General features: G+C 39.9%; 1 protein-coding gene across 1 annotated transcript; it reads left to right on the top strand.

Moving 5' to 3' along the window:
* The first annotated feature begins 1,172 nt into the window (after window positions 1–1,172).
* krt18a.1 (keratin 18a, tandem duplicate 1) lies at window positions 1,173–13,878 on the top strand. Its single transcript, XM_041798895.1, has 7 exons — window positions 1,173–1,703; window positions 5,734–5,816; window positions 6,182–6,338; window positions 11,216–11,380; window positions 11,480–11,605; window positions 11,797–12,017; window positions 13,309–13,878. Exons 1-7 carry the CDS (start codon window positions 1,269–1,271, stop codon window positions 13,418–13,420), a joined length of 1,299 nt encoding a protein of 432 aa, XP_041654829.1. The 5' UTR covers window positions 1,173–1,268; the 3' UTR covers window positions 13,421–13,878.
* Window positions 13,879–17,686: the final 3,808 nt, after the last annotated feature.

Raw genomic sequence — 17,686 nt, 5'->3', positions numbered from 1 at the left:
ATTAAGTACCACTTGTTTCCACTTTTTTGCCCATGTTTGCCACTTTTATCCCTTTTTGCACTTTTGGTCCATTTTTTTGCCCCTTTTCACCCATTTAAGCTATCTTTTACCAATAAATTCCTCTTGTTTCCTATTTTTTGCCCATTTTTGCCACTCTTGGCTGCTTTTTGCCCTTTTTTGTCACTTTTCACTAATTTTTTTCCACATTTTTGTCACTTGTGGACCATATTTTGCCACCTGGAGCTCATTTTATTCTCATTTCTCACCCATTTTTTGCTACTTTCTGACCACTTTTCCAGTTTTTCTCCCCATTTTCGCCCCTTTTCAGCCATTTTTTGCTGCTTTTTGACAATTTTTGCCACCATTAACTTATTTTTATCACTCCTTCAAGCTGTTTTTGGAACTTTTCACCACTTAGATTGTGACTCTTGCAAAGGTGTTTTTGAACAGTTTGGCTCTTTGGTTGAGCAGAGTTGAGTAACACGGGTCGGGGGTTTTTTTTAAAGTGAAATGAGACGTTAAGGAGCAGTGGAACTTATTTGACATCACTCTGGCTGACTTTGCTTCAGCAAAGTGATATCTAAAGGACCATAGAGTATTCAGTTAATCACTTTTTTTTTTTTTGCAACTGGGACCTAAATGTATTGTGACTTATGCAATTAATTGGCTTCCTATCTTACCAATAATTAACAGGCTTATCGCTCCATATCTTCTTTCAACCCAGGTAACAGCTTGATGAAATTATTTCTTTAGTTGTTAAATATTAATTGAATCTAAAATGCAATACTGCTAAAAATGAAAGTTAATTTAAGCTACTCATGCCAATGAAAATACATTTATTTGGGGGTCTGAACAGCTCAAGGGGAGATGTTTGAACGAGAGGATAAAATGTTCCTGGACTTTACTGTACCCTCAGTGAAGGCCATCATTCATAACTTACAAAAATGTCCACTTTTATCTCTAAAAATCTTCAAATCTCCAACTTTATTGAATTCCTGCGAGTCTTCAGAATTTACCAACTTAGGAAGGTTGTGAGGGACAAAGGCATGCTGCACACTGCTGTGGTTTAGAGCCTGTGGAAAAGAAGGAGGTGACTCAGGCACAGGAGGCGCGGCCTGAGGGGCGGACTAAAGGGCCCACAAGGTTTAAATAGTTTTAGAGCTTCCCCTCTCCTCCTGCCTTGTGTCTGTGAGCTCCCAGTCCTGCCTGCCTAGCCTGTGCCTCTCTCTGACTCCCAGTCTCACTGAGTCTCTCACTCTCCAGCCACAATGCAAACAACCAGGCACTCTACATACTCTGTGCAATCCTCTAGGAGCAGGGCCCCTGCTATTTCAGTGACCCGCACCTCTGCTCCCGTCTACAGGGCCTCCAGCATCCATGGAGGTGCCGGCGGGGCAAACATCAGCGTCTCCTCCGGTAGCTTCCGCGGAGGCATGGGAGCCGGCATGGGAGTGGGATCCAGCGGCGGAGGGTTCTCCAGCAGCGTCCAGGTGAGCGGGAACAGCGCAGACATCATGGGCAATGAGAAGTTCGCCATGCAGAACCTGAACGACCGCCTGGCCAACTACCTGGAGACGGTGAGGAACCTGGAGCAGGCCAACCACAAGCTGGAGATTAAGATCAAGGAGGCCCTGGAGAAGAGCGGACCGGACTTCAGAGACTACAGCAAGTACCAGGCCATCCTGGACGACCTGAGGAAGAAGGTGAGTAGGGGGGAGGGATGGGGGAGGGTTACTAAGTGGGAGGAAGATTAAACAGATTCATGAATTGTAAGGCTGAGTTATGGTGTGAGTAATCCTCTTAGAAGCTGTGACTTAAGTGTGATTGAGCAAGAAATTGGTACCGTCTTGAAAGCGTTAAACTCCCCGGACCCCTGACCTAAGTGTTACCCCATCACTTATCAGAGTTTACTGTCTGAGTGTAGTTTCCATCACTAAATGGGTTCCTGCTGGCATTCAGATCTCTGCTACTCCACGGGCCGGGGGCTGAGGGCTGGACCGGAAACAGTATGGAGGAGGAATGTTGGAGCGTTGGGGGTCAGACAGGAAGGCCAAAAAAAGCTTGGAAAAACAAGACTTTAGGGACCGTAAAGGGTCGACTTCTAGCCCCATACATCATCACTGTAACGATCTGTTTCCTCTTTGTTCGATGGGACTGAACATACAGTACAGTCATACTACTGTGTACACAGATGACAGGGCAGAGGAGAACAGATGGGAGCTTAAAGGTGAACATGTCCATTTCTTTTGTTCTATTCTTAAAGAAACTGATCAGATATCAGGTCCTGAAAGGCCTCATTCAAACACATCCTGCTGAGTTCAGAAGTACCAAACTGAAAGCAACTGAATGTTACACAACCTGTAAATTTGGTCAATCATTCATTCCAGGTTTCCCCCTCTGACTGAGCAAACAGAACGACTGACAGAGAGCTGGACTGTGTCACACACATCCTTCTGCCAATTTCACTTTCAAACCTTTTCATAGAAATGGCACACAGGCTTTTTAAAGAGTAACTAAAACCATAGATACTTTTATTCCCCGCATAAAACCTCTCTGATTCAATTCAACCCTTATCTAACCAGGAAATACCTTGCTGAAATTAAAAACCTGTTTTACAACAGTGTCCTGGCCAGGAAGGGCAGCGTACACTGATAGCATAATCAGAAAAATGCATTTGAAGGCACAAATCCAGCTTCATTACCAACCAAAACAAACCATATTTTTTTAGATTTTGTTGTATTGCTAGCTAAAGTACGTCAGGATTTTGTCATTTGTGTTTAAAATCGATTTGTTACTGCCCTCTACAGGTTGAAACCAGGCCGCTGCATCTGATTGTTTCTATTGGCTAATCAGCTGATGAGGGCCAGCTTTGTCGCCACACAGCTAAACTATAACCGACCACTTTTTTAGCAGCGATAGTTTTGGAACGAAATTTCTTCGATCTAATTTTAAAAAATGCTTTTTTAGGGGCAACAATTACAGGCATTTCCTGTGACACTCCAGGATTATGGGTAGTGTAGTTCCTTTCCTCAAGATCCCAAAGAAACCAAATTTATCTTAAAACGATTGAAACGGCTTTTCCTATTTAAATAATCTGTAGTTAAAAAAAAATAGTAGTAGTAGCTGAACACTGAAATCCATGTTAACAGCAAACTCCAATCAGAAACCTGCTGTGGCACTGTAGCATTATGGGTAAAGTAGTTCTTTTACCTAGATTAAACAGGCTTTTCTCGAATTTAAGCTGTCAACAAACAAACACCTGCCATCTACCAGAAACAGAAACCATAATTCCCATGAAAATTGAATTTCAATACAAACAACGGCCATTATTCAACAGCAGTAGCTGACTATGAAAGTTTTGCAAGTAAATGTGGGCTCCACCAATCAGAGGCATCGCTGTGGCACTCTAGGATTGTGGGTAGTGTAGTCGCTTTCCCTAAGATAGCAAATAAACCATGTTCTTTTTTAACTGTGTCTTCTACCGGAGAATATACCATCGTTATGTGTTAGCTTGTAAGCGTCCACCTTTGATGGTTAGGATTTAGTGGCTAATAATCACATCTGGAAAAATACCAACAGGGCATGTCTTATCCTTCCTCCTGATACCATTTGAAGTCATGCACACCCCGCCCTGAAGATAATCTCTGGAGTTTAATTGCCTTCAAAATAAATCCAGCTAAGCTTCGCTGTACTCAAGAAAAAAATGTTTTCCCTTAGCTTCCAAAAAAATGTACATCTGTTAAGTTACGCTGTGTTTACTTTGAGAAAATTTACATCAGTATCTTTTCAATACATTACTGGTTTATGATAAATAAAAATTTAAATTAAAATTAAAAAGTTTAAATTAAAAGTAAAAGTAACATTTAATTTTAAATTAAAAGTTTAAACAAAAATAGAAAAAAAAAATTAAAATCAAAACAAAAATTAAAATTAAAAGTGATATTAAAATTAAAACAAAATCAAAAATAAAAATAAAAGCAAAAATTAAAATTAAAGTGACATTAAAATTAAAACCAAATCAAAAATAAAAATAAAAACAAAAATTAAAATTAAAATTAAAAGTAACATTGAAATTAAAATAAAAATTTGAACAAAAATTAAAATTAAAACAAAAATAAAAATAAAATAAAATAAAATAGAAATAAAAAAAAATAATAATAGCCTTTATTTTGGTTAGGCTTTATGAAATTAAAATGATTTACAAGGACAGAAACTATTAAACAAAGTAAAGAACAAAAGGACACGTCAGAAGATCATAAATGATGTGAAGATGAAGAATTAAAAATACTGACACTTAAAATGCATCTATATGAACTAAAAGTGATCAAATGGAAATTCTAATAAACAAATAAAAATCTTTAAATATCCTTTAAAACATGCAAAAACCTACAGAAATATATGTCTTGTAATTTGTCTACCGTGAGTTATAATGATGTTTATGGCTTAGAATTAAATCCAGAAAAGCAGCATGGTCCGTATGATGTTACGGCCAAAGGGGTGACTGGGCGTGTCCCACCCCTTTCTCCCCCAAGCTCCGTCCATGTTAATACGTTGACTTTTAAAGGCTTCATTTGTTTGTTTTGAAATTTCACTTCAGAGTTAAATTACACCATAAACTTTAATTCCCATGGGAACCTCTCAGACAACGGCATCATCAGCAAAAAACAGACAAAGACACAAATTTAGGAAGGAGTATGGGTAAAAGAAGAGCGTTCATTCTCCCAAAATCTTACCGTTCTCAAAAACGAAATATAAATAAGGCTTTGTTTACAGTACGAACAGCTGAGGGCCTCCGTTTACGTAAACACCCCGGGGTCAAAACTGCCTCATTTTTCTTCTGCTGTGATGCAAAAATCAGTCAAAGATTTACCCAACCCCCGTCTGAGAAAACACAGACTCTCACGACAACCTTAAACTGGCCTTTACCCGCACAGAGCCACAGTAAACCACCATGCAAACTGCACACAAATTCACATGACCACACATGCACACGCACACAGCCACCATCACCAACAGCCTCATGCAAATCAGCCGCCCCAGTCCTGCTGACAGGATAGGTCCTGTTCCTCCACACTGACAGGGCAGTTGGTGCCTGGCAGGCAATGATTGGCTAAAGGACTCTGTCACCTGGATACCTCACCTCCCCATCCCCCAGCCTAACCCCTCCCTAACGTCCATCCAGCCCTTATCTCCAGGACTGTGACGAGAAGAGCAAGCACTGGAACCACCTGGTTTTTGATGAGGCTCAGTCACAGTCTTCATTTAAACACAAAGCCCTCTAAAAGATTTGAACAGATCACTTTGAAAACAATCAAACTTGAATTTTAAAGCTTTTTTTGAGTTAACTTATGCATAAAAATATTTATACTAAATGCTACCACTGATATAAAGAGCAATAACGTTCAACAAGGACAACGGTATCAATCCTAGTTAGCAAGATTTGGCAGCTACTTCCATGGTAGTCTTAGTCATTAGATGAAAATGCCTTTTAGTTTTAGTCAGTCATGCTGAGTTTACTTTCTGCCCTTGTTGGTAGCTAACAGATAAAAAGGTACACAAATAATCAAAATGAATTGTTTCATGGTATTACATTTTGGAGACAATCAAAATTAAAGGGACAGAAGCTCATAGTCAGCCTTTTAGTGTAAAACTTTCCAGACTGTCCTCTCTGTTTGGGCCCCTATCTTCAGTTTGTAATCTAAATAACCTCTACCTTTTGTTAATTTGTTCCAGGTGTTTGATGCCACCTCAGACAACGCCCGCCTGGTTCTCCAGATCGACAACGCTCGCCTGGCAGCTGATGATTTCAGAGTGAAGTAAGTCCCAGCCAAAACACCTCTGAGGCTGTAAACCAGCTGCCGTAGACGCCCTGTTTTACTGTTGAATGGGAGGAAGGATGACAACACAGTGACATGATCTGAATAGACAGCTGTTTGTCTTTGATCATCAGAGCCGTTGGAGACGTTCATTTGAGTCATAAATAGAAAAGTCAGAGCAAACACAGCTGGTAGATAGACAATGACCAAATAATGACCACGTATGAATGATGACATGTGGAAAGATGCCATGAAAGCAATGTATAGGTCCACTCAGTGATGTCAGTCTAGTGTTATTTATTCAACACATAACGTACAATTTCCTGCTTGTTTTTAAAATTTTCCCACTTCCTTTTACTCCTTAGATATGAGTCCGAGCTCGCCATCCGTCAGTCCGTGGAGGCAGACATCGTCGGTCTGAGGAAACTCATCGATGACACAAACATGAGCCGCATGAACCTGGAGAGCGAGATCGAGGCCCTGAAGGAGGAGCTCATCCACCTCAAGAAGAACCATGAAAATGTGAGTACAACGACGGAAAATTTCCATCAGGGAGAAAAATATAAAGCCCTGATAAATGCAAAGTTTACTAGCATTAAGGTCAGTCTACAGAGTAATAAACAGCCAGGAAACAGTGCAAAGTTAGTGTGATTTATTAGATTAGTGAAGTAGGTGTGCTGAGTCTGGCCAATGTTAGCATTAGTTAACATCCCCAATCCCATGCTGAATCTGATTACTTATTACTTTCGCTAAATGCAAATACACCAGCATACTTTATCCATCCAGCATTTATTAGATCAGAATACAGCTGACAACACTGTTCCTGCAAGATGCTCCTCATGCAACCCATTCATCTTTCCATCCAGGTCGCAGACCATTAAGGCAACAAGGCAGCAGCCTTTGACCAGAGCTAGTGACATCATGCTTTACAGTTTAGACTGAGCATTTGAGCAGGGCTTGATCTGATGGGAAATATTAGGAAAAAAGCTAAAAAAAAAAAAAAAAAAATGCACAAAATGTAAAAATACTGCCACTAGGGGAATGCACATTTACACACGTACACTCTGGCATCCAAGGATGGGCTCACTTCCAGCATGAATGCAGAAGGGCACGTTTAAGTACGTTGAACAGAGTCCTTAATTCAAAACAAGAAGTAGTACTGAGAAGGCCATAGAGGTGTGTGGCACTGAGCAGTGCTGGTCTTAACTCTTAAAGCGCCAAAGTCACAAAATTGTGACAAGCAACATTGCTGAATCAAACAGGCTATAGCTGCAGATATGGTGCCTAATGCTGTTTCCACTTTACACCAGGAGATGGCAGACATGAGTAACTTCAATCTGAGCAGCATTTGTGGGTGTATTTCTATTCAAAGTTTTGGAGTATATAGGGTTTTAAAGGCGCACCCCCGGTCGAGGAGACGAGGAAGTGGTAGTAGTGGTTGTAGTCGGAGCGAGAAGAGAGAAAGAGAGCGAATTGTAGCAAGAATACTCACTATGCTGGGAGGTCTGTTCACCTTTGAGGTATATTCACCGAAGAGGAATATTCACCCTCTGACGATGATGTTCAGTCATCCGGTGAGACCGAAACTGACAGTGTGTCTGTGAGCAGTGACAGCAAGTCCGTTCGCCATGACAGTCCACAGGCAGCACATACTGAAGCCGATGCTTTGCCTCACCGGGGCTGGGGTGGGAGTAATCGGCAAATGCTGAGGAGAGGACCTGGTGGGGTAGCAGGGGTGGTCAAAATACCGCGAATAGTGACAGAGGTAGCGGCAGACGTAGTAGAAGCCGTGGGAGAAAATGCACAGCCAATGGCGGTGGAGGCAGCAGAGGCGTTCACGGTTGATGTCAGAATATGCAAATTAGATGAGTGAATTTACTTCCATCACAAACTTTGGGTCATAATGAAGATTTTTCTCATTTACAGTATGCCTTTATCTCTTACCACTTTCAAGCTACAGCCATTTGAAATCTTGATCTCATAATTGAATATTCTCTGTGAAAAAACTGTGGCGCCTAAAGGGTCAACTCGCTGGAAATGCCAAGTGTGTGTTGTTTCAGGGATTGAATCAGTGGCAGCCTCTAAAAAAAGTCACATCCAGTTAAACTTATAAAAACTAAGTATTTCTCTCTCTTTGAAAACTTCAGGAACTGTCTGAGATGCATTAAGAAAAGTATTTAACATAGGAATGGTCACTTTTTAAATTTATATACATAATTAAGCACAAAAATTAAACTTTTGGCATTTTTAACCCTGTAAAGCCTATTGTACCACATTTTATATGCACTTTTATGAGACTTAAATCTAATCAGCATGATCAATACATTACTTAAAACCCTTTCGAATACAATAAGATGAATGCCTAATGTGTCAAATGTGATGCAAAAAAATATATATGATAAATTTCATGGCTTTTTGGGGTATTTTTGAGTTATCGCTCTACCAAGAGATCAAAGTATAATCTTTGAGCCCTCCAATCTCTTATTTCTTCATTGTAATAGACCTTTTTCAGATTAAATTCATAATTCAGAGAGGTTAAAAACACTGGCATAAGAGATCCAGGTCTGTGGTTTGAATATTTCGAAAGGCTTTTAATTTGAAGGGATAGAAACGTCAGAGACACACCAAGGCATATTGGTAAAAGTGGTTTCAGGGACACCAGACGGTCTCCTGTTGTCTCTCTTTTTAATTTTATTAAGAATTGGATATAGTTATAAAAGAACAAGGAGGCAAACAAAATTCAAATCGAATCTTCTGTTGGAATAAAAGCTCCAGAAACCAGAAAATGTCCTTTATATAGACTTTGTGGGTGAGCTTTACCAGATTTGACTGGAAATATTAGCAAAGAAAACCCACAACCATCATCAAATTTTCATTCAGATGTTTCCAAACTCTAAGCGGTGAACAGTGACATCATAGTTTTCCATCTCTGCTTCTTTAGAATGAGAAGAAAAGGGATGAGAAAAAAGCGAGGAAAGGAACAGACGACGTCTTTTACATCAGTCAACAGTTCAGGGTTATTTCAGTCAAATCCACACCTTTCAAAGCCCTAGATGGATTTACTTTAATAGCCGACCACAATAATTCAGGTCATGAGTGTAAATGTGAGGAAACTTCAGTGGGATAAAGCTCTGCAGAGAAATCTAAAATATCTGAAAGAGAACTTTGTGGGAAACCTCATCATAAAAACGGTCCCCATCCATATTTGGCAAAGAAATAAACACCAAGGAATTCAAATTACTATCATTAAAGTTCATAGCCCAAAACACAAGCATTTGTTTACTGTATGCATTAAATATTCTGGACCCCAGCGCAGGTTTACGACCCCCCTATTATGTATATTTACCTGACCATAATGTGGTCATGGCTGGAGTCACGGCTCATCAAAAAAGCACGAAGCGGCGCTCTATCCGTATGATTACAGGGTCTGACATGGACGTTATGTCATTCGAGTGAAGAAACTGCACTACACTACACTACACCAGGGATGGGCTAAGATTTATGAATGTCTGAATAGTTTGTAAAAAAAAAAAATAATGATGCTATGAAGCTATCATAGAAAATCTTACCTTTAGAAACTATTAAGAGTTTCTCAAGTTAAAATTACTGCAAGCACTAAAGGCTACATCTTTAAGCCTTTAAAGGCAGTTTCCACAGTGTGTTAGCATCAAGCTAACAGACTAGTCACTAGTCTTCAGTAAGTCATCGGCAATTGCACAGATTTTATTTAAGTTGAGCTGTGTGGAGGCATTCCCTCCTTCCTTCCACAATTCAAAGACATGCTAGTTAGGTTGATCACTAACTCTGAATTGCCGTACCTCTATTTTCCACATACTCTACATGGAGGGTTATCCTCTCAAGAGGGGCAATGCTGAGCCAATCCCTCCCTATATAGTTATTCTTTGCAGGTCCACTGCAGGCGCTCTGGTCTGTCTCGGCATCTCCCAGAAGAGCCACACAGCTCCACCTGGGATGCATCAATCCAGCAGAGCAGATCGATCCAAACAGCTGGAAAAATGTGCAAAGCATTCAAGCAATCTTCAAAATACGACACAAAGCACAAACTCCTGATAGTAAAGGCCCATTCATGCTCAACGTTAAATATGAATACGGATACAGACGGCGCCTTCTGTCTGTGCTCCGCATTCATTTCATCCGTATTTCTGCACGTTTCCATAAAGCTTACAGATACAGGCCAAACGGAGCAGTACCATCGGAAACCGTGGGGGAAGTGTTGCTGTCACTACCCGATATGTAGCTCTAGAGAGACACGAAGAAGAAATAACAATGGCGGAACTTTTTGAGGAAAAGTTGTGCGAGTTGGTTAGAAACTTTAAACATCTCTATGATATTACTTCGCAAGAGGTACATTATCAATGCCTCCTCCACAGTCGCCATGTTTGTTTTTGAGTTTGTTGTTGTCATAAACTTTTGACTCTAGGCTGCCCCCCCCGGTGGATGTATTGGTTAACATCCATGCCAACGTAAAGGATGCATGGAAGTATGTGAGCAGTGACGGTAACATCATTTGAAAAGGACGTATACATTTTCATATGTAAAGGGAGTATAAACCAACCTTAACCCTTATTATATCAACATTACATCTAATAATAACAGGTCTCCGGTGGGTAAGCGGGTCACAGAGCTGCTACGGCAACACTGAGAATGAAAAGTCCGATTTTGATGTAGAAAACCACAGAATTTTACATGAAACCACACATCCTTTGTAGTAAACATTAAACCTTTCAACTTCCTTATATACTCACTCAAGGCTTAAGCAAAATAACTATGGCATCATGTTAAAATGATGGATAAATAAGCACCAAAAGAAGCTACATAATTTGCTATTTACATACTATTCTCATGTAATCTCGCTATTAGCTGGAGAAAAGCACTGCACAGCCAGAATGCAGGACTATGTGGATTTTAGGAGTTAAGATGTGAGGTGAGCCAACATCTTTCTGATAAAAACGTTATTTAAATACACATCCCCGGACTAGTGCTCCTCAACGTAGGGGTTGGTACCTCCTTGGGGGTTGCGAGACACTGAGAGGGCGTTGCCAAACGCCTTCCAAAAAACCCAGAAAATTCCAAAATGATTTCAAATTGTATAGTTTATCAATTTTTCCAAAAAGTCTATGCAAAGGGTACAGAGGGGTGTCCCTGGTCTTTGGCACCTTTACTTTGGGGGTGGTGGGGTGAAAGGTTTGAGAACCCGTGCCCTAGACTACAGACGTACATCCAAATATTATATAGCTAGAAGGTTTTTGTTGTTTTGGGGTTTAGAATGTTAATACCAATATTTACACTAAGGAGCCCCATTTCTCCCCATAAAATCTTTAGTAGCATGAGAAACCAAAAGTTAAGATTGATCGTTAAATCCTCTCTTATTTCTACAGGAAGTCATGGAGCTCCGCAACCAGATCGCCCAGTCAGGAGTCCACGTTGACGTCGACGCCCCTAAAGGACAGGACCTGGCTCAAATCATGGCAGAAATCAGGGCCAAGTACGAGAAAATGGCAAAGAAAAACCAGGAAGAACTCAAAGCATGGCACGAATCTCAGGTACAATAAAGTATCATCTGCATAAAGGGGATTTCCACTGAAGCATTTAAAAATTAAGCTAATTTTGAACCTTTACTCCTCTTTCGATGATCATTCCAGATCACAGAAGTCCAGAGCCAGGTCGCCCAGAACACAGAGGCCCTGAAGGGTGCACAGACGGAAGTGAACGACCTACGCCGACAGGTCCAGACCCTGGAGATCGAGCTGGAGTCACAGAAGAGCCTGGTGAGAGGCACTCAGTCAGCTCACACTTCATTTACCTCAGCACACGCTTATCTGAACTCCCTGCACTGTCTAACTCAGCACTCTCACTTCAAGACTCTCACATTCACTTTGTTGACACAAGCTTTACACCCAGGTGACCCCTCGCTATGGAGCTGTCGTCGGTCAAAATTTAACTCCTTCCTCTCTTGCAGAAAGCGTCTCTGGAGGGCACGCTGAGGGACACAGAGATACGCTACAACATGGAGATTGAATCTCTCAACAGCATCATCCTGGGGCTGGAGGCAGAGCTCACACAGCTGCGTAACAACATCCAGCTTCAGACGCAGGAGTACGAGGCCCTGCTCAACACCAAGATGAAGCTGGAGGCCGAGATCGCCACATACAGACGGCTGCTGGACGGGGAAGACTTCTCGTACGTAAACGCTTACAACAGGGGTCATCAAGTACATTTGCACAAGAGCCAGATTTAGTCTTGACAGAGTCTCTGGGACTTCCAAATAAAAAAAATCAAATCAATATTTTGTCCTGATTAACATATTACTTGATTAGTATTTTCTTTCAAAATGCAGGACATTTTTAGGCATTGCCAGTGAGATCAACCCTGATTAATAATGCCGTAGACACACAGAATTGAAAATCCCAGAGAATGGGCCCTCAACAGTTGTGATTTAGCACCAATGTGAACTCATGTTTCACACTTTTCACTAGTTCACTGCTTCAGTCTGCTATTTCTACAACATTTTGCCACTTTTTGCTACTCTGTCATCCCTTTCCTGCCTTTTTACTACTTGCCATTGGCTTTTTTTGCACCATTTTGCCACTTTTAACCCATTTTTGATCCTTTTTGCCCTTGTTTGCCTCTTTTATCCATTTTTTGCCATTCTTTAACTCCTTAAACCACTTTTCTTGCCTGTCTTATCCCTTTCGTGACACTGCTTTATCCATATTTTGCCACTTTTGACTCCTTTTTGATCTACTTTTTGACCCTTTTTCCTTTTATATTAATGGTTTGCCACATTTTAACCTCTTTCCACCACTTTTCCTGCAAGTTTTTGTACCTTTGTGCCACTCCACAACCCATTTGGATGCCTATCGCTCATTTTTGCCACTCTTTAACCCCTTTTCACCAATTTAACCCACCTTTTTTGCCAGTTTGAACACATTTTTTTAATATTTAGTATTAATGGCTGACAAGTGAATTTCTGTAAAACAGATAAAATGTGAAAATGTGAGTCCTTCTAAAGCTATTTGAATATTTATTGCTTTTGGGGTGGATTTAACAGCTGCAGGCATTTAAAGCCAAAAGAAACTCTTAAAACCACAACATTTTCTTTTCCTGCTTTTCTGAATTTAATGGTCTTCTGGGGGCTGGACAGGAAGCCTGATTTGGCCCCCAGGCTGCCAGATGATCAGTGACATACAAGGATCTCTTTAATGATATGAAGCTTTACTATTCAAGCCATTAGCATGTAGCATATGCATGCAGCATTAGCTGGGATGCTCCTTTTTGCTCTCAAAGCCATGAATGTAATGCTAAATGGGTCACTGGCAATGTTTTATTCTTAAGGAGTCAAAGTATTTAATTTGAGGGTCTTACTACCAAATTTAATCCATTTTTAAGCTGAAAGAGATAATTTCCATATGCAAATCCCAATCAATAGAGTCTACCTTGTATTTAATTGCTTCTTGATCTTTCCATGCAGGCTCCAGGAAGCCCTGGACCAGAAGACCGTGAAGACCAAAGTCATGACGGTCACACAGACCCTGGTCGACGGGAAGGTGGTGTCCTCCAGCACAGAAACCAAGAACCTTTAAAAGACAAGCAGCAGCCTCCTCATACTCCCAACGTCAACTATCACTGCATCATAACATTAACAAATGATTGGCCTAAACCAGTAATTTCCACTTTAGTGGGCTCTGCTCTCTTTAGTCAAACGGCGCTAACAGTAAAAGTCTCCGCCATCGTAGTTTGACCTCCAGCTCGTACAGGCTGATGAGAAAACTGGACCAGAGGAAAACAAAGTCATCTTTTATTTATTTCATCATGGTTTATTTATGTGTTCGGCGTCAGGTGTTTACGAGGGTTTCAAATCAGAGAAATGTGAACTTTATCAGTCAAACTAATTAAAGACATTTTATAACATTTCTAAAGTTAAAGAAGACTCCAATTTAAACTTTTTTTTTCATCATCTTTGGTTTTCTTTCTGTCCAGTTAAATCTACCTGATGTGCTGTGATGCTCAGACATTCCAATAAAGATCTTCCATGAAATAACCTGCTTGTGAACAGTTTTTTCTGTTTTACAGTTCAGTTCATGTTTGCATTTTCTAATATTAAAGAGGCAACTACCGTGCATACATGCAGACTAAATGCAGGACAAGAAAATTATAACATCTTAATGACTCCTAAATGTGGTTTTAAATTTGCTGAAACTCATGCAACTCAAGTTTAATGTGAACCTTTAGCTCAGACAAAGATAACGGAGCGAATATAAGTGATGGACAGAGTTTGAGAATTCTTCTAGATAAAATTAAGTCTGAAACCTCCAGGTTTAATAAACAGACATTCACATTCAAGATCACATGATTGCAAACAACCTATAGAAGTATTTAAATGCAACATCAAAGACAAAATTATTTTTTATGGATATAAACCTTTGGTCAAAGATTCTTTGAGCTCTGGTTTTAAAGAGGGGGAACACTTAAAAGTAGTCATGGCACAACTTTTAAAGCTCACTCACATTTGGTTTGAGGCCAGGATTTCAGGGGAACCTTGGTCAGTAGACCCAATCAACCGTCCTACACAGATAATTGAAAACGACTGCTGTCCTAAGGGCACATTCACACCAGAGCTGTCTGGTCCGCTTTAAATGAACTCTGGTCCACTTTACCACATAGTCCGGTTCATTTGAAGTGGTGTTAAAGCTCACACGAACTCTGGTGCGGACCAAACAAGCAGACTCTGGTCTACTTGAAAACAGGGGGTCTCCGTCCGCCTCCATACGCACCCTGGTGTGGTTTGTTTGATTTAGGAAAGCAAAGGGGACCAACTTGTTAACCAAAGGCAGGAAGTGGAATAAAGCTTAATGGTAAATGGATTTATATGTGATTTAATACACTCAAATACATGTCGGTACCTCGCTTGGCGTCTGCACAGCCATAGCAACACGTCAGTCGGTGCTGATTTATTCGTCTCACGAACGACATGCTGGACAGCTCACCGTCTCGCTGTCTGCTGGTAATGCCCCAATGCAAAAGCAGAAACACCAAGACAGTGTAAATTCTTTCTTTTTCATTGTTTATGTGGCAAAAAAGACCGGCAGAAGGAGATGGATTTCCAGTTTCGTCTTCTCTTCTTGGCTGCTGTTTGTTTGTGACGACAGCGCCACTAACAGGCAGAGGTTGTAGGTGTTCAGATAGTTTAGTCCATTTGACTAAGAGCAGTGTGAATGCGAACTAAGCCAAAGAAAGTGCAACAACGTTGAAATTTCTGTTCCGAAAGCCCCCCGGACTATCAGGTGTGAAAACGACCTAAAACAGCATCTGATGATGTCTACTAACAGTGACAGGCAGTATAAACTCAAGGATTGATACTTTAGAAGACTGTATCCTTTGCACACGGTTCAACTTTCAGGACAGATTCGACTAAAAAGTGCAGATGTAGTTGCAGTGATGTAGGCAAGTTATCAGTGAACACGAAGGGTCAGGCCTGAGTAGTCCTATATGAATTATAGATGATATTCTCAAAGAATATTTGAGACAATTGGCATTCACAGCTTTATTGGATTTGATTTCGTGGCAGTGTTTTTGGCAATATTATGAACATTTTTGAACAATAAGGATGCAAAATCAATGAATATTCAACAGCACAGAAGGAGACACAATACCTGAGTTCTCCAGATCTTAACCCTTTAAAGCCTGATGCCTCAAATAGTAGCCAGAAAATTCTATTTTTTGGAAATGTGGGGATGAGATATTTATTTAACTGAAATCCAGAAAAAAAAATAAGGCCATACAATTTCACATATACTTTTTTGTAGCACATTTGATACATTAGGAATTGTTTGAATCTCTGGAGGGCATTTTTTTAATCATTTTTATGATTGTATAAAAAAACATTTTTCGGAAATTGTTAATCATTTTGATTAAATAGAGGTATCCAAAAGTGCATATCAAATATGATACAATTGGCTTTAAATGGTTAAGCATAAAAAGTTGACTTTGGTTTGAGGGAAATATGGGATTAGAAAACGTGTCATTGAAAGTTGATATTCCTATTGAAGGCATGTTGAACACCTGCAGGACCAACATGCTGCTGTATTTGGTTAAAATCCTCTAAATTTGACAATAATGAGGAACTTGTCTTGAGGACAAGTTGTCTGAGAAAAATAACCCCACAGTCTCAGAGCTGAAACTGTCCTGCAAGGTGCCAGGTGATCAGAGTTATTCCAATGAGAAGTAAAGCAGTGTATCGTCTGCATAATGGCGATTACAACACTATAAAAACTCAAATATTAGCAAGTGATGTGATTTGTGATCAGAATATTTACTTACATCTTTTAGTCCCCATTTAGTAATGGAGATATAATACAAATAGACATTATCAAGTACAATTTATGTGTTTCATTCATGCATTATTTTTTATTTGAAATAGTTTGCTCTTTGGGACTTTTCCTTCAAGTCAAAAAAGCGCAAAAAGTTTTTGCCACAGTCAGATCGTCCAAAACATGAAAGTCCACATTCTTGTGTTTTTATCTCGGGTTATTAAACTGCTAGTCTCACAACCACAGAGATAAAATGATCGTCATAGTGAGCTGTAAAACCTGTCTTCATGGTTATTTAAACTGCTGGGCTGTATTTCCCCATCTGATTGGCCAAATTTATCACTCTACAGTCACATTTATTATGTTTCATTCCCATAAAGGTAAACTCTCTCTATGTAAACTCATGCAGAGTGAAGATAAGGCTGCTGCAACAGAATAACTTTCCCATGGTCAAAAAATCCCAACACGCACGGTTTCTTTGACCCTTGTGTCGTCTCAAGGTTAGAAATGACCCAGGCAGATCTCGACCAGCAGCAAAGCCCCTGAAATATCTTTGAAATTTCACTTCAACATTAGAAACAGTCGATAACTACTGTATCTCGACTGAGCTGAATTGTGACGTACAGGAATGTGGAGTATCATTCTGAAGAAGTTGAACTTTTTGCTTCTTTTTCAGGCTCCACAAGCACGTCTACAAATATGCAGTAATGATAAACATGACCATAATAATAATAAACCACTGTTTCAGTAAAGAAAACAACTATTATACAAGTGTTTTCATCAAAAACAAGTCATATGAAAAGTATTTTAACCCCTCCTGATTTCTTTTTTTGTTCGTTTTTACAGACAAAGTTTAATATTACACAAAGTTAACCTGAGTAAATACAACATGCTGCTTTTAAATGATAATTTCATTTACTAGCCTCTACCTGGCCCTGTGTGAAAAAATCATTGCTCCTTAAACTGAATAACTGGTTGTTCCATCCTTGGCAGCAACAAATGCAAGCAAGAGTTTGTGATAACTGATGGTGGAGGAATGCTGTCCCACTCTTCTTTGCAGAATTGTTGTCATTCAGCCATATTGGAGGACTTTGCAGCATGAATGGCCTGTTTAGGGTCATACCACAAGATCTCAATCAGATTTAAGGCCAGATTTTGACTAGGCCACTCCAAAACCATAAGCCAGTGATTCTCAACGTGTGGCTGTTGAGCCACATGTGGCTCTTTTCTGGTGATTTGTGGCTCTTCTATGTCTTCATTTGAAATATTTTTGCCCAGGAAATTTTCAAAAGGGAAACTTTGACCTCAGAAATGATCCATTGCAAGCTACATTAATCATTTTGTTTAACCATTCATGTGCGGCTGGCTTTAATTGCTAACCTTTATTTTTTTTTTGTCTATACATTTCCATTGCCCTTATTTGCAATTTTGTTCCTCTTTTTTCATTTTATTTTCCACTTTTAATCTATTTCTCTGCTTTTTAAGCCAATTTCTTTTTGCCACTTTTGCAACTTTTATCCTATTTTCAGCCCTTTTCTC

The sequence above is a fragment of the Cheilinus undulatus genome, linkage group 11 (genome assembly GCF_018320785.1).
Source record: "Cheilinus undulatus linkage group 11, ASM1832078v1, whole genome shotgun sequence".
In the NCBI taxonomy this organism is placed as follows: Eukaryota; Metazoa; Chordata; class Actinopteri; order Labriformes; family Labridae; genus Cheilinus; species Cheilinus undulatus.
Note: the sequence above shows the minus strand (reverse complement) of the source record. Positions and strands in the feature narration are given on the sequence as shown.